The 23,733-nt window shown below is 36.8% G+C and overlaps 2 protein-coding genes across 2 annotated transcripts in view; both read right to left on the bottom strand.

Annotated features, from left to right (window-relative positions):
- Nucleotides 1-267: 267 nt before the first annotated feature.
- The window catches only part of LOC145688952 (putative palmitoyltransferase ZDHHC24), a 38,682-nt gene continuing 15,216 nt past the window's right edge, over nt 268-23,733 (bottom strand). Inside the window, exon 2 of the mRNA XM_081763113.1 lies at nt 268-1,274. Within this exon, the coding sequence (XP_081619239.1) occupies nt 417-1,259 (843 nt within the window). The 5' untranslated portion in view covers nt 1,260-1,274 and the 3' untranslated portion in view covers nt 268-416. The remainder of the gene's footprint in view (nt 1,275-23,733) is intronic.
- Nucleotides 9,961-10,407, bottom strand: LOC145689363 (uncharacterized). The gene has a single exon (XM_081763516.1). The coding sequence runs from the start codon at nt 10,405-10,407 to the stop codon at nt 9,961-9,963; it is 447 nt and encodes a 148-aa protein (XP_081619642.1).

Below are 23,733 nucleotides of genomic sequence, written 5' to 3'. Positions count from 1 at the left end.
GTCATTCTAGTTTTCCTTCCCTCTAGGTTTCAAATTACTTTTAATGTAAAATGTATTATAGCTGGACAAAAAAGCCTAACTAAATTCTGAGAGAAAAAGAACGCATATTTCATTAATAACTATGATACTAAAATTTTATTGATATGAATGGCTGATTGAAGTTGTAGTGAACTTTAAATATATTAATATAAATAATTGCATACCACAATACATAATGTGCAGAGGTACATTCAAACAGGATAGTATCATAGAAGAAGAACAAAACAAAACGTTCGCATAAAATTTATTATATTTTATAAAAATAATAATATACTTCCCTACCGTATATTTAAAAAAAAGACAAACGACATACATAGATAAATTAATAGTTCAGCACAAGCACTATAATAATTTGACTAATTCGACGACTTTCATTTCTACGTATGTTTTATACCTTTATTCTTCCTCGTTTGTCTTGTGTCCCAAGTAATACCGTTATGGGGTAAAGGTGATATAATAAGCGGGGATATCCAAGTAAGAAACCAATTCTCCCCAAGCACTTCTTTAATATTTTGCTTCACTCCTAAATCATAATCTTTAATATGGTGATTCTTTTCGTATGTAACTTGACCGGATTTTAATAAATTCACATGAATGTATAAGAAACCTGCAGTGAAAAACATTTCAACGAAAGTTATGACACTAATTAGTACATAGAATGGATATTTAGAATAATCAGATTCAGATTTTTGTTTCGTAATTGAAAAATCATGTTTCAATGCAGACATGAAATCATTAAAGTTAAAATTATTCCAGAAAAATAATACATTATAGTAGCTAGCATACAGCATTGCAACAAAACAGTGTGTCAAAAACATAAAAAAATACCTATGATTGTAATATCCTACACAATACCCTGCGAACATACAATGATGTTCTCTTTTTAATATACATGTATTACATATCTTGCAGTGCCAAGATCGCGGAGGCATCATCGTTTCACATACCGAACAGAAAGACCACTTAGGATCTGCTTCAAGTATCTTACCACGAATACTTGTGTCAGTGAGTATCAGGGCCAAAAAGTTGCTCGTGATGTTTACCATTAAGAAATTGCCCAATAAGAAATGAATAATGTACCACACTGACCATTGAGGATACGTCGACGGTAACACCACAAACAGCTCAAACCAGTAAGTGAACGGGATCATTAAGGAAATAAACAGAAAAGATCCTCTATCAATTAAAGCTTTTGGAAAAATATTCTTCCTTATGCTCATGGTGGCTAGCTTCTTCTGAAATATTAAAACAAGTCATGGTAAGGACATGTTTACTATAAATATGAAGTTACAAAAGGCTTTTTTAATTCTACAAATATATAAATACTCTTTAGTTTAATTTGTATGTGGCGGAAGTGTTACTTTTGTAAATTTATTGACATAAAGTCACTATTAAAGTGGACTACTCTCTTTGAGTAGCGCAATTATATCAACATTTTGAAATCTCATTATTAAAGAGAAGTGTATGTCGATGTCTGTAAGAATATCATTTTTCATGCTGAAATATGTCAACCCGTTATTCTACTTCAAGAATAAAATCTAGAGGACTGCTCAGGAAACAAACATAATACAATAAAATGTTTGGATTTTTCCAGAAGGTCCGTTGTCCATTTTACAAACCTTTCAGTAAATCTTGTTTTACTTTATCATCATAATTAGTACATCTGACAACGAGTAAACTAAGTTTTGTAAACTCTAAAATAAATACCTGAACCATTAAATGCTATAGATAAGTTAAAATTAGGTATTAGCAAAGCGAAAATCACGAAAAAATACATCTTCCAGAAAAGTGGACAAAAGACGTTTTGGGATTGGACGACTCAAATGATAGTAACTAAAATTTTCTGGAGTTCAATCATGAAGAAACATAATTTATATAAGTTACTGTTGCGTAATATTTGTTAAAACACATTTTTGCATTAACTACAAACGAATTTATTAAAATTCCAAAAATCTTAAGTAACGAACAAACAGAAAAATATACATTTCAGGCTTCTCTGCCAGTTGGTTTTGGTGGATTAGGCATCCGACGAGCCATAGATTTGGCTATTCCCGCCTTCTTGGCATCATTCTATGGTTCCCAATGTCTAATAGAGTCACTTCTACAACAGGATATATGCTTCCACATGGATTCTGAAATAAAAGATTGCTCTTCCACTTGGTCACAACTAGTTGGATCTGAATTACCTGAATTTAGTACCAGAGCAAAGCAATGCACATGGGAAGAACCTATCTTTAAATCACACTTCTCCTTCTTTGTCCACTCTAGGCCTTCATCTCAGTAATGAGAGTTTTCGAATAGCTGTTGCGTTACGGTTGGGAGCAAATATATGTGAACCTCATAAATGTCAGTCATGTAAGAATCCAGTAGATAAAAAAGGACTGCATGGACTGTCTTGCATAAAAAGTACAGGTAGATATTCCCGACACTCGAATGTCAATGACATTATAATGAAAGCACTCATTTCGGTAGGTATAACGGCAATAAGGGAGCCAAATGGATGTAGTAGAGCTGATGGTAAAAGACCAGATGGGATGACCTTAATACCTTGGAAGAGAGGCAAATCATTGATTTGGGATTTTACATGCACAGATACTTTCGCCCCTTCCAACCTTCCTTTCTCCTCACTCCAAGCGGGCAATGTAGCCAGTCGAAAGGAAACAGAAAAAAGAAGAAAATACAGTAACCTAACAGAGAAGTACCAATTTGTTACCATTGCCATTGAATCCAGTGGATCCTGGGGCAAAGAAGGCCTCAGCTTCATAAAGGAAGTAGGTAAACGCGCCACTCAATTATCTGGTGATGATAGAGCAAGCACCTTCCTAATTCAGAGAATAAGTATGGCAATGCAAAGAGGTAATGTAACCTCTATATTAGGAACCATACCACCAGGTAAAGAGCTAGAGGAGATTTTTCTCCTTTAAAACACCTTTCTTTATGTTATCTGATTTTCTTATGCTTGAAGAAGAAGAAATTGATTTGTATATAAAGTTATCTCTACTGTGAGATTTGCTTTAGGGTTGTTCTGTTTATATACATGTTATTTATTCTTGTAATAGTTAAAATTTAATTTTTATCAATTGTTTGACCAGTAGCTGCAAGAAATAATCATATCATTATGTTATGATTTTTTCAGTAATAGATTGTATTTTAGCAGGTTTACAAAAATAAACTATAACACTATTTAACTTAAATACAGATTATAAAATATGCACACAGTATGATATTTATTATGATCAAAGTAGTAATATAGGATCAATTTAAAGAGCAATATCAATCACATGATTATGACAAATTTACTGAATCCCAATCAATTCCATCATGAGGCAAAGGAGATGAAGTAAATGGCCATATAAAAACAGATAGAAAGTATATAATTTTCACCAAATACTTCCTTGATGCACTGTTTGTACCTAAATTGAGCTCCGTTACTTTGTGTTGTCCTTCATAGAAGAGTACATCCTGTAACAACAGTTTCCCATAAATCAACATTTGTACCCCAGCAGGAATACCATAGGTGAAAATAACATTTATTAAGAAATAACTACAAGGGTTTCGTATCCGAAGATATATATCAGTAATGGCATTAAAATTTGTAAAAATGGTACTTGATTACTCTAAGTATAATTAAGATAACATACTTAATATTGAATGTAGTTGCGTAAATAGTTCCAACACAAGTAAAGTAAAAACACTATAAAATGTCGATGATTATATTGACCTATAAAACAGTTAGTCAAAACAAAATGGTGATCTCTTTTCTATATACACCCTTTGCATAATGCCATGACCTTGGTGGTTCCCATCGATTACAGATAGAACAAAATTTCCATCTGCCATTAGGTGGTTCCCTTATAGCTGTACGGAATATGCCTGAATCTACCAACACTGTTGCAATATAGTTCATGCTGACATTCACCGCTACAAACATTCCACATACAAAATGGACAGTATACCAATAAGACCACATCGGATACATAACTGCCAATATATTGAATATTTCATAAAAACTTGTGAGTGAAATAAAGGTACATAAAAGTGTAAATGGTGTTTTATATGCCAATTGTTTTAAAGGAAGCCCTCAGCTCACGGTTCTCCATTTTTGCGACTGTTTTTTTCTGTTCCTGTAACATTAAAATACTATTTCAATTATATGCAGTTGGTTCACTAGATCAACAAACTTAGCAATTTTATTTCAGTATCTGCCTACACGTCTTATATCTTCACTTAATCTACATTTCAACAAAGGTTCATATTTCAATGTTTATTATACTTCAATGAAAAATATTGTTCAACAAATGTTATGGAAAATAATCAATCAGGTCCTATTTAAAGTTCACCTGACAGCGTGTTGAAATATCGTAATCAAAATAGTGTAGGATGCTGCGTCAAAATCCTATTCATGAACTACATGCAATCCAACACTATATACATCAAAGGTGAAAGTGTGCTTCATCTTTTTTGCCCTGAACCATTGACTTCCCGTTGCAGAGGGATAAATTGCCAAGTCTACATACTGATGTCTTGATCAGGATTTTTACTTTAGTACTGTCGAGTGCAACGTTAACATGTTATGTACGGAAAAAGAAACCTGAAATGGAAGAAAAACTAACTTTCTCAATCGTTTCTTTCATCTTTTAGTTTACCATCCCACGTAAATGTCCTTTAAGCTTAGGGAGACGATGATTAAGGCAAATTAATGGTGATGGAAGAACTGGTGGATTGAGAAAGTGTGAGGAAACGGGAGTACGCAGAGAAAACTCACGGACATGATGTTATCCATCATAAATTTATTTGGCAAGAAATCGAACCAAGGATCCCACGCACCAGAGGTGAGTTTTCTGCCACTAAGTCACCGTGCCATCTCCTATTTTCTCAGACATGGTTATACTAAGAACTACTAAAATATATGTCTCTTAATACCATGAATAAACTCTGTTGACTGAGATATGCACTATGAGTTGAAACAAGAAAGTAGTAGTAGGAATCGGCTTTGGCACGAAAGAGTGACTCCTATTTGGTATGAATGAATCAGAGGACCTTGGTCCAAGTCAACACACCCTTTACTCCTGGCAAATTTTGGCATGAGTACATAACTTTGGGGGTCAAAAGTCAAGGATTCATCTACCCATCATACTACATATTGATCAACCACAGGCTCACACTCCTCGAATCTTAGCAGAATCTCGTTGAATCCCACGTTTTGATCAAGCAAAATTGGATAATTATCGCTCAACAATCACTGCCGATTAAGCTAATTTTGAGCCGCCTACCACAGAAGATGATCTGTATAATTGTATTTCTGACATCACCTACTCTATCCGTCACGCACCTGAGCTTCATATCCCAACTACTGAAATATCACGATACCAACCACGCCTACCACCAAGTTATTTACCTCTTATACACCGCTCCCGTGAATTTTTCCGCGAGTTTCAGCGCACTGGGAACTTGGAAGTTCTGCAACATCTTTGCAAACTCCAGCGCACAGTCCGAAACTATGTTAAGGCATATAAACTTCGGAACTGGGTAAAGACTTGCAACACCTTAGCAGAAACTTCGCACCCAACTAAGTGCTGGAAGCGCTTTAATCTGGTGACGGGAAAGCTTACCCGGACGCGTTATCCATTGCTTATCAATGATTGTCCGCTACATACCGATGAAGAGAAAGCTTTTGCCGACCACCTGCAAACTACATTCACCCCCTTTTCACCAGACGTTCCCCGAAGGCATCCTACGAACATCTAAACCTATCAGCACCTTACCTACAACCGAGTGAAACTCACAGTCTTCCTGACAATAATCCTCTCACCGCTCCTATCTTTACTGATGATATCTGTTGTGAATCGCAAGCGTAATACAGCTTCTGGTTTGGATCAGATAACTTACCGACACATCAAAGAAGCACCTTACTGTCTTCTTCTTTTTCTTTCTTATATCTATACATTTGTTCTTTGCACCGGCTACTTCCCTCCAGACTGGAAAACACGCTCTACTCTAACGTTTCTAAGACCTAACAAATCTCCAGATGCTGTTGCATCTTATCGACCAATACAGCTAACCTCCGTGTATAGTAAAATTCTCGAGCGCATCATTGTTGCCAGACTTAATCTCCATCTCTCTATCCCTAATTTGCTACCTGTGCATCAGGCTGGATTTAGACCTAATTTTAGAATTAATGACCAACTGCTCAGACTCTTAAATCTCATTACGAATCATTATAATACTGCTCGTCCGTCTTGTCTCATCCTTTTCGATCTCGAAAAAGCTTTTGATAAAGTTTGGCATTTAACTCTCCTGTTCAAACTACACCGCTTCCGACTTTCGCTTTTTTATCTCCGATTCATATTTCATTTTCTTTCTAACCGCCTCTCTTACGTAACCATCAATAGCTCCTTCTCTCATCCGATTTTTATTCACTCTGGTGTACCCCAAGGCTCTGCTCTCTCACCCCTACTCTATCTTCTGTTTGTAGCTGACATGCCGGCACTTCCTCTCAATGTGCACACTTTTCAATATGCCGATGACACTGCTTTTCTCTGTACAGCCCGGACCATTCAACAGATTAACTCTTCTCTCAGCATAGCGATTGACTCCTTCTTTCGATGATGTAATAAGTGGCAACTCCACATCAACTCCGCCAAGACGCAGGCAATAGTCTTTATTCCACCTCGCAAGCGCTCTCGTGTACAAAAACTTCGAATCTTCTTAACAGCCGTGTCGACGGCACACGAACTCAACCCACCAAACAGGTCACTTACCTAGGCCTCACTATCTATCATCATCTAACTTGGCGGCCATATTTGAAAGCAATTATTCGCAAACGTCTAAATCTACTTAAATGTCTTACTGGTACCACATGGGGATTACAGCCTACTACAGTCCTGAATACCTATAAAGTATTTTTGCGCCTCATCTTGACGTATGGCGACCCGGCTTGGGTTAGTGCTTCGCTTTTCTTCTATGACATATTGAAAGCACTCGAACGTCGTGCTTTCCACTTAGCTTATTGAATCAAGCTTCCGAGTCCAACGTAGGAGTTGTATGACCGCATAACTTTTCCTACCATACTTCATCACATAGAAAAGCTACGGCTCAAATTCATTACTACCCGATTTCAGCAAAGACATCCTCTACTACTGGACACAATGGACATCAACCGTCACTACGATCAGGGATATAATTTCGTCACCTGCCCTATCTCTGCTTTTCCCCCTCTATCTGAAAACTTTTTCACCTGACCACCCCGATCATTTTGCCGGTTCTGCCTACTCTTCCGACATTCTTCGCCATCATGTTTCACTCACATATATTGCACTGTAAACTCATTATACTAACAGGGTTTCACTCGTCTTCATCACTGTCCAGAGTAATCCCTGGACAGAAAATAACCAGCATTCGTGTTTTTAACAACTTGTTTGTGTTTGTTCTGTCAAGTGCACCTCAGCATCATCTCTTCCTGACCCAATGATTATGATCACAAGATCACAGTATCCAATGGATACTATAATAAAATGAAATAAAATTGAAATATAATAAAGTGCTACTTAAATGATGTTCCAGTTCTCCTACATCCCATAGACAAGCTCCAATCCCCTTACTACCCCAATAATTTCACCACTCACCCCGGATAGAAGGCGTAGCCCTCGCAAGGGAGCTAGCCTTCGGCTAGCAAAAAACTGTCTTCGTCATGAAAAACGCTTTTAATTGCTATTGCAGCATTTTAATAGATAGATAGATAGATGGTCAGTGCAGTCAGGTCATAAGTGTATGCCACCGAAAAAGCATAGCGAAATTACTACAGCTGTGGGTGAGGACAGCAAATCAAAGCTGATCAATCTCTTCAAAGTAGAAGAGACATCCTCAGAAAAAAATGAACCAAAAGAATCTCGTGAAACTTGTCGGGAATTTATATCAAACATCGTGTGGATCCTATAATGAAAACATGCATGGTCTATCAATTATCCCAGTGCCCCCAGTGTTGAATTCAGACTTTTGTACAAGGGGGCAATAAACATTTAAAGAGATCTCTGTTCTATAGATTGTAATAGAGCAGCAGAAATCTGTCGCAACAAAACTCGCTACTTCTTATTGTCTGGTCGGTTGGAATAACCACCATGTGACCATTTTCACCAAGTTAACGTTGTAAAGCATTTGTGTGAGTCATTATCTAACTTTCAAGTTCTTATTTCACTTCGACTTTATACGAGAACGGAGTTTGTTGATTAGAACAATTAGGTTGGGCAAAAATAGAATCTAGTTTTTTCAAAAAACAACATTTTTTTACCTTTAAGAGTTTAATTTCCGAAAAAAATAAACAGAAAAATACAAATAGAGTATATTTCAATGCATGTATATAGATATTCTTGGGTGGCGCATATATATTCTTGGGGGGCTCGTCCCCCTTGAAAAACACTGAGTGTTCAAAGGTATAAATTTTGCATCACATTTCGCCTGCAACAAAATACATGATAGACAAAACAAGAAATGTGGGATCTAGAAGAGTAGTGTTTGGAAAACCGAATCCCCATTACTGTGAATGGAGAACATGTTCAAATTTCATAGCTATATTATCTGGAAGATAAATGAACTGTTCTCGACAGAGGCCCAACAAGAAAAGATACTAACACTAAAATAGCTGCAGGAGAATGTGTTGACTGAAAAGATACGTAACATGAAGGTGTAAAAAGGAACATTCTTTATTTTATATTGGAAGATCAAAATCTTATGCACTACGATCTAAGTGGGTGGTTCCACACACATCTATCCATCTCTCTCTCTCTCTCTCTCTCTCTCTATCTATCTATCTATCTATCTATCTATCTATCTATCTATATGATTGGACGTCTGAAGTCTGTGATATGCAATGAGAGACCTGTTTATTTCAGTAATGTAGTGACTGCCCTGGGAAGGGAAATCTTGCCTTGTAGACACTTGGTCTGGAAATCATAGCAGGTGATTCTTGTAAGGTTACATATGCATTATGAAAGATAAACTTATTAAGAAAACTGTTGTCATTGATACGTTCATTGTCGAACTTAGGAAAAGGAAAGTGAAAGCAGTAACACATCAATATTTGAAGAAATTGCAACAACACACTAAGGGAAGTAAAGAGACGTGTAGCGCGGTTGATCAACTATGTTTCTATGCATCGTCATCTGCAATAAAAAGTTCGCATATACTGTAAGCTCCACATTTTTATTAATAACTCAGTTTTCTTACTATATTATCGCTTCTTTGTGCTTTCCTTAACAAAGAGGTGTAATAATGAATAATTATTTATTATTTTGGATAAAAAATAAAACAAATTAAGAAAATTATAAGCAAGAAACCTTTATTGTTATGAAACCTTATTCTGTCAAATAATTACGCGAAGAACATCCCGAGGGAAATTACAGGGAAAATGACTACACAGTGCACAGGCTTTAAGAACACCTACTAACATGTGAAGCTATTGAACAGAAATATGAACTAAGCAGTTAACTACGTATTTCTGCCTTGAATATGTAATTCACACTTCATACACAGTTCCAATATGCAAAATCAGTCAATATTGCAAGGATCCCCACATCACAACAGACCCACGTGTCAGCTCTACACTTGCTAATGATTATAAACAACCTAGCAGAAAACAAGCCGACATGGAAGACACCGAGAAACATTCAATTGTAGACAGTTTAATGCCATTTACTGTAGAAATCCTACTTCGCAATAGTCCATCAAAGCCTGTACATCAGATCTTCCGTACGATGTCTCTGAATTATAATTATCACTCATTGTTTCATCATTTGTTGCGTCTTCGTCACTGCTGTTATCGCTGTCTTACAACGAGATCACCAGTTCTTCTACAGTGTTTTCAAGTAAGCCTTCTTCCTCCTTGGAGTTCAAAATTATTTGCCAAGTATGATCCACGACCTTTTTCTACTTTGCAGGAGTAATTTCTTCAATCGCTTCCAATATTAAACCGCGAACACTTTGCATGGTGAATGTCTTGCTGTTTTCCGCAACGTAACCTTTTAATTGAACCCAAATAAACTCAATTGGGTTGTAATGGCAATGATAAGGGGGCAACCTGATAACTTTATGTCCTGCTGTCTTGGCTAATTCGTCGATCTCAAAACGTTCTACCGTGTCTTTGTAACGTCGAACAATCTGAAATAATTCAGCTTTGTTCATTGAAGAACAAAAACCAGGAATTCGATTTTCTTCAAGCCATTTTAACACCGCTTCTTTCCTTGTAGACGTGGTAGGCGCTTTATTTACCTTTGTATTGTGAAACGATGCATTGTCCAAAACAATAGTGGAGTGAGGAGGAATATTCGCCAGAAGAGAGTCTTGAAACCACGACCTAAATTTTTCGGATGTCATTTCCTCGTGGTAGTCCACTGTTTTTTTCGACTGGAAAAGAAGCATGCAATGTGGAACAAACCCATTTATTGACCTTGCATGTAAAAGAATGAGACGACCGCCTTTTCCTATTGGGGTTTTAGAAGTACCACGAATTGAGTTGTCTATCCAACCTATAGACCTAGCGTGTCCTGCATTCACCCATGTTTCATCAACCCACACTATTTCCTCAACAGGAATACGAGTTATTTCCCGTACACTGTAAAAAATTTCGCCTTAAATTTACTGACCGATTACCGTCAACTCTCGCTGCCATCCGATTACCCTAAATTTTACAGACCACCGTTTTTTCATAAAAACGGCAGACTGTATATTTAGAAGCAAAATAATATTGACCGTGTTTGGAAACAAATTTGGTACCGTATATTTTACGGTAATTTACCGTAATATTTAGAGGTCGGTTTTTTAAAAAAGAGCACAGGTGTGTTATTACCGTACAAGATTTACGGTAATTATCACACCGATTCACTATCTAGAGGTCCTTGCCGGTCCAGCATGCCCTCTTGCTAGATCCAGTAAATAATTCTTGCTGGTCAATATATATTGACCCAATTACCAATTTTGTCATGTATTGAACAAAACAGCAGAAGAGGATTCGATATTACATACAAAAAAAAAAAAAACCTACTTCTTGAATTTTATAGCTGAGTTTTCGCACGCTTTGAAGATGTAGTTGGAACAAACATCCATGTCCTTTTAAGATATTCATAAATCGATATTCTGTTGCAGTGTTAAGAGTAGCTTTATTGCAGGTATTTTCGCTATGAGTACCAGTAGACTAATAGATCTCAAATATTCTAATCAGCGATTCATTCGATTAGTCGCATTATTACGGTTTCAGATAAACAAGCAGGCACCCGACAACATAGAATGACCAGAAATACGACTAAACAAGTGTGAATGTAACGCCCCTATATAATTTTACTAGAGTTGTAAATACTAGTATGCTTTACAAGATACAACCTGTAACAAAATTGTAGTTAGCAACACTGTAAGAACATCATGCTCGCGGTAGCGCGAAGGGAATTCTGGGAACCCAAAAGGAAACATGGCTGTACGTAGAAACTTAATGGTGATGGCTCGTCAATTTATTTCCGTAGATCTTAGGTTATAGCTCTCATCTGAATCTGCCCAAGGAGTTTAAGTCTCTCTACGCTATATAGAGCATTTCTCGATATTTGGTTATTGTGTCCATTGTGAATCGAAGTGGTATCAAGTGGTAAAGGGGGCATATCTTGTTCTTTTTATTCCACCATGTGACTTCGCATTGTGTGATATTGGTTGCATCACTGTATTGTGACTCTATAGAAACTCCTCCACGTATTAAGTGTACTATTTATGCTGTGAACTTTTCATCATGTCATCTGTAGTGCATAAATTTCAGTTTCAGCAGAATTTAAGTTTCATCATGTGTGAGTAAGCTCCACCCAGCGGTCCCCAATCCATCGACGCTAACCACCAAGGAACACAATGGCTAAGTTATTCATCTTGCCTTCACCTGCAGCCAACACTAATTCTAGTCTCAGTGATAAAACTACAGTGGTCATTTTGATATCTCAACAGGGACGAGTTGTTCATAGCAAGCGCACTTTTAGTGAGCATTCAATGTGGCATATTATACAATCTGTCAGCTTGCATGTAATTTCTTCGTATAACAATTCGAGTATGATCTTGCATCTTAACAGTCTGGTCTCGTGCAACTGCAAGAACAACATGAACTTTCCACCGCATTTACGTGAAGTAAAGACTAAGATGAAGTAAGGTAGTATATATCTGAGAAACAGTATTGCGCCCTGAATGTATATACTTCTATAATTGTGAACTTGTTTGGTATCTATATGCATATATTCTTAGTTATCTCTTCAACAATATGGTTAAAGCAACCAGGATCGATTTTCGTTCTGACAATCTAATTATTGGATTTTCCTGCATGTGTTGAGTGTGGATATTACACCACAAAAATCCAGTATGCAGTAACCTTTTCATCTGCATCACATAGCACTGTCCAGGACGTGGATGCGTCACCGGCTTTTCTCTGCCCAGAGTGATTTCTTCACCGTGAGGGTATTTTCATCCGAGCATATGCCAGATATTTACAGTCAAGAGGATCAATAGCTTAGTAGTGATTCTTTCACCAGTTCAAGTTTATTACAACAGGATACGTGAGTGAAGCCTCAGTCTGCGTGTTTTGTGCATTATTATATTTTCCAAAAGTTCCATTCGACCGAGCAGTAAGTGTATTTGTGAAATAAGAAGTGAAGCATGTTTATTTTAGTGTCTGCAAGTAAGGGTAAGTACCCCAAAGATCGCACAAGCCACCTTCGTAGCTGGCTAACTGCTCTGCTTTGTACAGAGTTTACAGTATAATCACCGATATTTCCAGTGATTTATTTTCTTGTTTGTGTATGATTTGCACCCGTTTGTGGATATGCACGTACGCTATCGAAATATTGTCATTGCAGATAATTGTAGTTACCTGACATGCGATTTCATCACTTTGCTAGTATTTTATGAATAAAATAATGCACAGAGTTATCAATTTGTCTTTCGATTTATCATTCTTTGGCTGCGAGTGCTTCTCATTCATTTAAAGTTTGCTTGTCCACCTAGCACAGGTTGGTTCATTTCTCCTCTTGTGTCTTGTTAGCTACTTTATAGCTAACCTTGTCCGCTGTTGAAGTCTATTGATCTCATTCTAGCTCTTTCTACTCAATCTCTGCCATAGGTGTCCCAGCCACGTTCTTGGCTAGTAACGTCCTAAAGAACAAAGTGTTGATTACATGGGTTTATCGTACGTAAGTCGCTATGCTAATTACAGCCATTCCAGACTTTTGTCCATTTTCTGTCTGTATTATTAAATTTTATATTGAATACGACTTCCAGTAATAAACATGATATTTCTTTCGATGGTAAAAGTTAATTTGTCCTTTTTGTATCAAAACAAAGTCAAGCATAATATATAATAATAATACTTAATTTAATAAAATGTCCACCCGACTAGTCGTGGTTTCGAACTACAGAGTACTCAAACTAGCTTATTTAAATGTGTATTAAAACCATGGTAAGTTGATCACTATAATTGAGTGTTTTGTTATTTTATTTGTGTATTATTAGTACAATTGATTATCCAATCAATACATTTAACATTCTCAACATATAGTATAAATGTGTTTTGGTGCATAGATGCACAAGATTGATATTCATGTGAACTTTATTTTATTTGATCTTATTTTGAGTGCAAGTAAACAACATTATCTCATTTCCATGCAAGCCATAGTTATTGAATATTTTATATGTGAAAGTATATAGTTAAATAAATATTACAACTCTTGTAATCCTATTCTTTATCTTTAAAGAAGCTAAACCTCATAAGTGTATCTTTTATTATATATAATCAGAGTCTTAGTTTGTTATCAGGTAAGAAGATCACGACACAGGAAGAAGGCTGCTTTCTGTACACTCGTAGAGTGTATAGGCAGCAGCCTCGCTTAAGTTGGATTCGTTCATCGTTGCATTTTATTTAATTTATTCTCACGTTATCTTTGATGCAGGTTTATCCTGTTCTCGCTTTCATGTTGTATTTTACTTTGTTCCTGTGTTCTTGGTAGTTCACAGGTGGCGACCCCTTTCAGATAATTATTAACTCGGTGCTCCGGCACTGGGCGTTAAACTTAGCTGTGGCTTTCCAGGGATTAGGGCCCTCTGGGGCGCTACATGAAACTATATGACTTCTCATAACACTGCCTAAAGTATCCAGTATCCGCTATCCCAAATTAATAAATACGTGTTTGCATAATTATGTAATAGTGGCATTTTTGCTTTCCCCCCCAAAAAGTCAAATTGAAGATAGAAACACTTACATAAATATTTTTCAAATCTAACAATTCATATATCCAGAAAAAAGAATGACAGCCTGGGCGCCCGATGAAAATTATCTAGGGATTCATCTCCCTGGTTACTATATACCCTATTACATTTATTTTTTATTTGTATTAAGAAATTTAATACGTTTTCATTAGCTCGGGGAGCGACCTCCTGCCCCTCCTTCGGGCACACACGAGTGACAGTATACTTTTATTTCTGTAACATGAAAAATTCCAGTTGATGCAACACAATTTATGTAATGCTGTACTAAGTACGGTAAACTACGAAGCACTTTTCCTAAAAGTTTTTTTTTTTAAGTATTTCATCATTGTGATTCTAATTCTAGCTTCACCACCACTCGTAGTTGGCTACATTATCATAAGACTTTAGTTTATACATCCAGCAGCTTCTTGCTTTCGAATCGTTGCACTTTGGAGCGATCTGCTTCCCACGATAGTCAACTAAAGTTTTGTTTGTCACCGAACAAAGTTCAAATATTAGCATGGTGCTTTCCCATACATTACCTTGCTTAATGTTGAATTTCCAGGATATCTTCAACAGTAGTAAGTCTACTGTATATATCACATCAGAAAACCACACACTAAACAAACAAACAAACAAACAAAAGAAACAAACAAAACAAAACAAAGCACAACACATCCGAACCTACGTGCCATCAATCCTCGCTTCGAACATGTGCTTTTTCTCTCCAATGCGCATGCCCGACACAAGCATCTGACAGGATAACGGTCTCCTACCATTATTTTAGAAAAACGGTAAACCGTATATTTTTCACGGTAGGAGGCACTTATTTTCACGGTTATTGGTTACAGTGTACAAACCGGGCACGATGCGCCACTACATCTTCCCTCTCAAGAAGAACAGTTCTTCCGGAAAATTTTTTCGAAGTGAAGCCTAAGTTGTGCAAAATTTTACTCAGACTACTTTTCCCTTCCTTGAACAATCCACTTTCCTTCAAAGACACCAGAAGTTTTTCTCTTGTTGGGTATTCTTTCCTCTTCTAATAATCTTGGATAGGACGTCGAATAGAATCTATGTCAAAATCATCCAAATTTGTGACTGTACATGGCCTATTACGCTTTTTTCCTGGGGTAGATAAAGTTTCTGTCGGTTCAGCGAGGTCTTTCGGACACTTCTCTTTTGTGATTCTTTTTATAGTTGCAGGGCTAATGTGTAAAGCTGAAGCTACTCTTTCAATCACTTTATTTAATGGCAATAAAGGACCGTCGTTGTCACGTTCTTTTTCGAAATACTCCCTAAGATTAAACACAAATTCCCGTGCCTGACTTGTTAAGGGCACCCCCTTTCCACACTTCTTACGCACTTCAGCCATTGTGTTCATAAACACAAACACACAGACATACACACACTAAATTTATACGTTAAATCTATATGAATAATACGAAAACAAACTATGTTCCACTGACGAATGAAAATAACAATTACACCACGATATTCACATCAATGCACTGAGATAATAGCCTACATTACATAGCACTAAAAGACAAAACAATCTGACAACAGAAAAACTTTCACAGTACTGAGTAGGTATAAATCCGACAACACTGTCCTGTTACCATGGAGACAACCTAGTGTTTCCAAATATATTTTTGTGAATCTAAACCTATCTTGCCCTTCACATAATGATTTTTAAAAGTATTCTACGAAAATACAAACATAGCTGGATCATGTTCGTTACTTTCCTACTATTCATTTTCTAAATCAGTCCTTGTGAAAAGCTCTTTATAACGGTTTCTATAGTATATAGACTGTATATTTTTTTAGGATGTCAACAAATTGCCTACAAAGACCATTAGAAAGTCTACAAATTTCAGCTTGACATTCCAAATCACGGATCATTGCCCTTGAACTATAAAAGAATCGTATACAGACACACTCGCTACCCTCTTCGCTTTCAGTTCCACGAAAACCTACTCTCTGCGGTGACAGGGAGGTGGACCGGTTGTTGTTCCATGTAACCCTCCTTCTATTTCCATAACATTCTTGTCAAAAGGACAGAGTTGTATAAATACAAGTGGAAAAAGGAAAAAAATGTAATTATTACTATAGCCAGAACGTCAGGCATAATGGAACTACGTTGTGCTGGAGCGCTGAGAAGTAAAGTAGGATTATTATTATATTTTTCTTTTAAAGAAAATCTACTTTGTAAATATTTCAACTTATAAACTGATTCAATCACTGATAAAGTAATTCGATTCCCTTCTCGTGATGTCAATGTTCGCTTTGATTCTTGTTACTATGACAGTTCGGAACACTGTTGTCAGCTTACACGATGTTAGACCTGTCAGAGCTCAGGTTATGGTGGCCTTAGTCTAGCAACCTACGCATTTGCCACATTTACATTTGTCTTGCTCAGTCACTGTCAGGGTTTCATGTTTCGCGCGCTTGTTGAAGATTGGTTACAGCAGAACGCAGGCTTTGAGCTGTGGCTAGGTAAACGGCTGTCGTCTGCTTACTCCTGCAACAGGAGGGGAAGGAGGTGGCACATGACAAGGGAGAGTTGACAACAGCGAGCTGTAAGGTGCGCGCGCAACCCGCCTATATTTTTGGCGTTTGCTTTAATGCCGATAATCTAATGCATTCAGCCTCCTGCATACTAACTTACACGAGGTAAATTTGGGCAGTTCTGAATGTAACAATACATAAAATACTGTTAATATATACAAACGAACCACTCATATGCCTAGAACGAATGGATGAAGTTACTATGATTCGTGCTCGTATTCTTTCCTTTAGTCAGGGGCGGATCCATTATGAATGTTTGGGGGGCAGTCGTTCGAAGTCAATAGGTTTTATTTTTAAAAAATATTCAATTCTGGGAGGCGATCCCCCTGGATTTGCCCCTGCCTTTAGTGATCCATTCAATAATCTATTCAATTGCACTCTATAGTAGGGATGGCCACATTTTCCGGAAAAACGGAAAATATTTTTTCCGGAAGCCGGAAAATTGAAAACGAAAACGGAAAATTTTCCGGAAAAGCAGAAGGCGAAAAATTTTCCGGAAAACGGAAGATGAAAATTTCCCGGAAAACGGAAGATGAAAATTTTCCGGAGAAACGGAAGACGAAATATTTTCTGGAAAATGAAAATGTTCACTTGGAATAGTGACATTGGTCGTCTTACATTAAGAAATATAACGAAAAATGCTACGCAAAAACAAGTAAATGAGGCAATGATCTTCTCCATCTAGTGCTATAGAAACGCAACTCAAACTTAACAGTGGATAGGAGAGGAAAGGTCGAGTAAATCAGCGACGAAACATTCCTTCCTGCTACATCTATTTGTACACTTGCTTAATCATGTACTTTTTTGTTTTGTTTACGTGAGGGCTTGCGGATCATTCGTTTGCACCAGGAAATTCCGATCATGCGTGTGTTTCGGGGAATCCCCGATTATGCGTGTACCTGAGGGCAGAACCCTGGCAGTAAAGAGAGCTGGCAGTGTGTTATTAGTACAACTGGTATGTTTATATTCCAACCATTTCTTCATCGCTTATCATGACCACGGTGATCTGTCCAGGTCACAGATCCTGGGGGGCCGGGGGCAGCCCCCTCAAAGTTCATGTGGACCCGCATTGTATTTATAAATATACAATATTTTGCACAATTTGAATTCAGTTTGTCTTAAAACTTTCATATATACCTTCTGCATCTGAATGGATCCCCAAAGATAAAGAAATCGGCGCCATAGATTCTATAGAATCCATACGCAGTAGTCTTGTATTATTTCATGGGCGGGAGTACACTACGTATTTCAACTGAGCTCAAGCGTTAGAACATCGGATTAACATTCAGAAGACCGATGTTCGATTCGAGCACCCTACCGTCCCAACTGTTCTTTTTTTCTGTAAGTTTATTGCTCAGTTACATCCGACCTGTGCCATAGACTTTTTAACCTTGAGATAAATTCAATCCTATTGATGTAATTCAATTTTACACTTTACCCTAGTGTTACCATCTTGCAACTATAAGCGTCACGAATTCCAAATACCGGTACTACTGACTATAAATACCATAGTATGTAGCACTACTTGAAATGATTGCACTATTCTTATAATGATCTATTCCACATAATTCTCTTTGTAACTTTTTCCGCTAATTTCTCTTAAACTGAAGGACGATTCCACCTAGTCATCGATACATCAATTCAGTTCTCAATGCTGACTTATTATCTATGTTTCTGTATGCATTTGAAAGTTTTACTTATTATTAGAGCAACCCAAAAGCATACAAAGCATAGAAAGCATAATAGCTATTTACACATATGATTGGTACCTTGAACATGGTTGTGGCTATCTAAAGGTCCAGAAGAAATTAATTTTAAAAGCATAATTTTAGAAAATAAAGCATAAAGCATAATTTAAACGATTTAGCACAATTCTTTAAAAAATCTCTTTAACTACAAGTTTAATATATTGTATTAATATTTTTAAAAAACAGTATTTGCAATGCAAAATCATTGAGAACATAACAATGCAACAATGAAAAGCTTATTTTTATTTCTGTAAACTTTTTGGTCTAATCTATTGACGTGGAGAAAAGAAAAAAAGGACAAGATGAAGAAAACTTCCGCAAACAATGAATAGTACACAAGAACTCCACACTATATTGTTATGTGTACCTCTTGAAGTCGAGCACTTTCTGTACCTTCTGGTGGCATCTTTTACTTTCCCTTTCTGAATATATGCACCTCTAAGGCGCACACAAGTTATTAAAAAAAAAAAAAAAACTGACTCGAGTAAAGCATCTCTTTACAGTGCAGGTAGAAAGTTCATTAAATATGAAAGAAACTGGTTGCATAAAATATTAATAAATAGATCAAGATATTTAGAATATTTAATGTAGGCCTATAGTAAATATTATACGTTATACACGATTAATGTAAAACAATCATTGAAATTAATAATAAAGCATAATTTAAAAAATAAAGCATAATTAAACAAAAATAAAGCATAATGTGGGTTGCTCTACTTATTATTCTATATCCATGTTTTGTTACTAAATTGTAAACTCCTAATGCAATCAAAGTATTTCTTTTATTATTATTATTATTATTATTATTATTATTATTATTATTATTATTATTATTATTATTATTATTATTATTATTTCAGAAACGTAGATGATAATCTAGGTGTTGCTACCTCTATATCTCAGATTATCGCTTCACCTGGCGTACGCTCAAAGTAACAGAAATATCCCAGAAAAAATGTTTTACAAATAAGGGAACATATAGTATGTAAGAAACAGAAAAGAATTCTGTCTTATCTTAGAGACCCTAAACCTTGTTCTTCTGCAAGAGCAGAGGTGCTTGATAGTAAAATAAGTAATATAGTACCAAAGGATCTTCTTCCTTTGCCTTTCGTTGAAGCAATTCGGTTTCTTGAATTTATGAATGAAGTAGAACCAAGTTACCACTCACAATCCAGGCAAACTGTGACTCGCCGTATTGAGGCCTTGTTTTTTAAGGAGAAGTGTGGCTGCGGAATCGATTGATTTGACAACAGATAGCTGGACTTCGCAGGCTACGGAAAGTTATATTACAATCACAGCCCATTATATGCTTCCATCTAAGTTCAATATGTGCAGTCCTTTAAATAATTGAAATAGAAGTGAGGCACACAAGGGTAAACATAACTCTGCACTTAGCACATGTTGCAGAGTAGTGGAACATTTCAGATAAAACACATGCAATTGTCTATGACAATGCTAATACTATCACAAGTGCAGTACGAGACCTTCCGTATTCAAGCATATCTTGGTTTGCTCAGACCCTACAACTCTCTATAAATAAAGGTCTTGCAATAGAAAAAATCGAGAAAACGTTAAGTGTCGGATTGTTTCCCACTTTAAACATAGTACGTTGGCAATGTCAGAACTGGAAAAACAGTAAAGGTTATTAGGATTGACAGTACATTTCCTTATACAGCAAGTTAAAACTCGGTGGAATAGCATACATGGAATGCTTGAGAGATTGGTAGAACAAAGAAGAGGTCTTAACAATGAATTATCAGATAGAAATGTAACAAAGGCGTCAGATTGCAAGAAGTTTAACCCTTTAAGGATTTCCACTTTATGAGGTAAATTTTAGACTTTTACTCAAACAGCTACTGCTTCCTTACTATTTATCGTAGGATCATGGTTCATACCTCGTTTTTCTCACGAAAAGCATACTTACCAACGGTACCACGTGTCCGTATCATAAAACTTAACCGAAAAAATGGGGAAAAAACGGATTTTTTCTAAAAAAAAAAAATCACCCCTTCGTAACACTTGCGCCCATCGGGCCCGGCCCCAGTTTCACGTAGGGATCTAAAAATATATATATAAATACCCAAAGGTACACACAATCCTTATGCAAAGTTTCAATCTAATATCTTGAAAACTAAAGGCGTGAAAAAGTTTTGAAATTTGCCTTAAGAAAAAAAAGTCACGTCCCTTTGTACCACTTGGCGCCGCCAAGTTGACCATCCGGTTCCAAAACGCATCTCCGGTGTTCTTTGGTCCATCCTTGACTTGAAAAATAATTTTAAAAAATCCCGGCTTAAATACCTGTTATAGAACCTAAATAAGCGGTCAGAGACGATAGTACGCCATGGTATATAAATATACTAGAACTCTTAAAAAGGTCAAACTTCCTACAGACTAGGGATGATGACATTTTCAGGGAAAACGGAATATAATTCTTCCGGAAACTGAAAAATTAGAAAGGAAAGATGGAAAATCTTCCGGGAAAATGGAAGACGGAAAAGTTTGCGGAAAATCGGAAACGAAAAATATTCCGGAAAATCGGAAGACGGAAAATTTTCCGGAAAACGGAAGACGGAGAATTTTCCGGGAAAACGGAAACGGAAAATTTTCCGGAAAACGGGAGACGGAAAATTTTCCGAAAAAAACGAAGACGGAAAGTTTTCCGGAAAAACGGAAAATTTTCCGGAAAACGGAAAATTTTCCGGAAAAACGCCAAATGTGATTTCCGGAAACCGGAAAACTCTTTTTCCGGAAAAACGGAAACGGAAAGTTTTCCGGAAAATCGGAAGACAGAAAATTTTCCGGAAAAACGGAAAATGTGATTTCCGGAAACCGGAAAACTCTTTTTCCGGAAATGGCCATCCCTACTCTATAGATCACTATATGAGCTCCTCCGTGACTAAGCGGTTAGCGTACGCGCCTTTGGCGTGGGAGGCCCGGGTTCGATTCCCGGCAGGAGCTCATGTGGTTCGGATTCCACGTTAATCAGTAGGTCCACGTCTCATATAGCCTCGCTGCTGAACGGGACGTAAAACTCAAAATCAATCAATCACTCAAAATCAACTCAAATCCGGCACTGAAGGTGACATCCTGTACTTCAAAAGCAACAGGTATTACTTTCGATTGTAATGTGATAGATTCTAGGACTCTGTTTAACTCTGCAATGAACATTGATTTTAAGACAGATATTTGTAATATAATGATGCCAAAAGACGTGATTAACGAATTAAAATTTAACACACACACACACACACACACACACACAATCGTGCTATTGAAACTCCAGCGTTTGTATGTGCTGCACTGAAAAAAGAAAGGAAGTGCTTTTTAAAAAGCCGATTAAATAATGGATAGGACTGGCCAGTATTATCTATTGTCTCATTTCAGAAAGAATGGAAGGGGAGTAGTGCCTTGTGTCGGCGCTGTAGCTTCTTATAAAAGGGTTGTAACTTGCAATTGCTTACAGCAATGTACCGCATGTCTTACCCGTGTGGCATTAAACAGATTTGTAAAAACCCTTGTTATAGATTGTTGAGTTGATCTCTGTTGCGTTCAGAAGTCTAGGCGGCCGGTGCTTGTTCAGCTAATATGTCGAAAATTTTATCAGCGATCGCTTCTCACTGTCAGTGACTTCCTCGTGTTCAAAGAAGCGCGATTTTCAATCTGTTGAACGTTAGTGATAATACTTCTTCAATAGAGAAAAAGACAAAAGAAAAAAATACAAATACATGCGACAACCAGGATTCGCAATTTGAAGTGTTCGATTTCGAAGAAAGTTAAAATGAACTAGACGCTGGAGAGAGCGAAGACGACAGCATTGCTTCTGAAGATACTGATTTATATTTTTTGTCTCTTGCTTTCTTGTAATAAATCCTTCAAAGGTAAAAATGTTTGAAGTAGCCTATTTTATCCTTGTTTTACTTTACCTACTTGTTGAGTATTTTATGTTATTAACGAAAAGTAGAGTATTATCTGTTAGTCTGTGTTGTTCGAACCTTCTTTTATTTCTATGCATTTATGTGCATTCTTGGAGGGAGAGGAGGTAAAGCTGTCTTGAACTTCATAGAGGTAGTGTGTCTGCCACGCGGAATTCGGTAGGTCGAGCATATAGCCACGAACTCCTGCAGCCCATCCTACGTCCTGCATTTCTTCAGTCCCACCAGGCGAATGCTGGAATTTCACCTTCTATAAGTCCAAGACAACTGTTTTTCACATCCTTGTTCTCCCCTATTTCGGTCTAAGCCTTAGCTAACTAAACAGTATAAAAATTGAAATTTAATCATTGTCAAAAAATGTCTACATTGTCCAGTTCTCATTTTCATTGTCCGCCCACCCAGCAACTAGGTCCGCCTCTTTCCGCCCACCCCATCAAGTGTTCCTGGCGCCGTCCCTGCGGTGGTCAAACGTGTTTAGTATTGCTCTTGAAAATGTGGCATTGGAGGGCAGCAGTTCAAATCTGTCTCCCGGAAGTTTTATTCAATATATGGAAATATTTCTTTAAATGTAAAGTTCTGTTTTTAAGTGCTTGAAAAAACACAAAATCGGATGAACTATCATGTTTCAAAGTCCAGTTACATTTATCCACCCTGTCATCAATTATATACAAAGACGCTACAATGAAGAACGTTAACATTGCTATAATGGGAACAGATTTCTAATTTGAATACCAACCTTAAATCACACGTCCAAACTGAAAATTATTCATGTTCCTGATACCTATTGTAATATACAGGTGTATATGCAGAGAAAGAAAGGGAGAGAGAGAGTATGTGAAAGAGATAGAAAACAATAAATGCTTGTATTTGTAATTACAACGTAAAAAGTTATTGTAATTCATAATCTTGATTCTACAAAGCGATTTTAACGCTTGAAGCGACTTAATGTTTATAAAGCTTCTTTCTCTTGAAGCTTCTGTTATTAATGTCGCAAATAGTCCGATGCTATGTAATATGTGCCAAGGAAATAAATGCATGTTTTTAGCAGGATAGTATCGTCTACCTTTTGCTTCTATTGATGGTATAAAGATAATGTTGAGTTGAGTTTAACATCCCTTTCAGCAGCAAGGCTATATAAACGTTTACCTAGCGTGGAATCCGAACCACATGAACTCACACCGGGAATCGAACCAGCA

Source organism: Thermobia domestica, chromosome 7 (assembly GCF_964235325.1).
Source record: "Thermobia domestica chromosome 7, izTheDome1.hap1.1, whole genome shotgun sequence".
In the NCBI taxonomy this organism is placed as follows: domain Eukaryota; kingdom Metazoa; phylum Arthropoda; class Insecta; order Zygentoma; family Lepismatidae; genus Thermobia; species Thermobia domestica.
This window is presented reverse-complemented; position numbering and strand designations above follow the sequence as displayed.

What these genes read in the sequence shown, in the direction of transcription:
- LOC145689363 (XM_081763516.1), bottom strand. Translation starts at nt 10,407, where the DNA reads ATGACATCCGAAAAATTTAGGTCGTGGTTTCAAGACTCTCTTCTGGCG.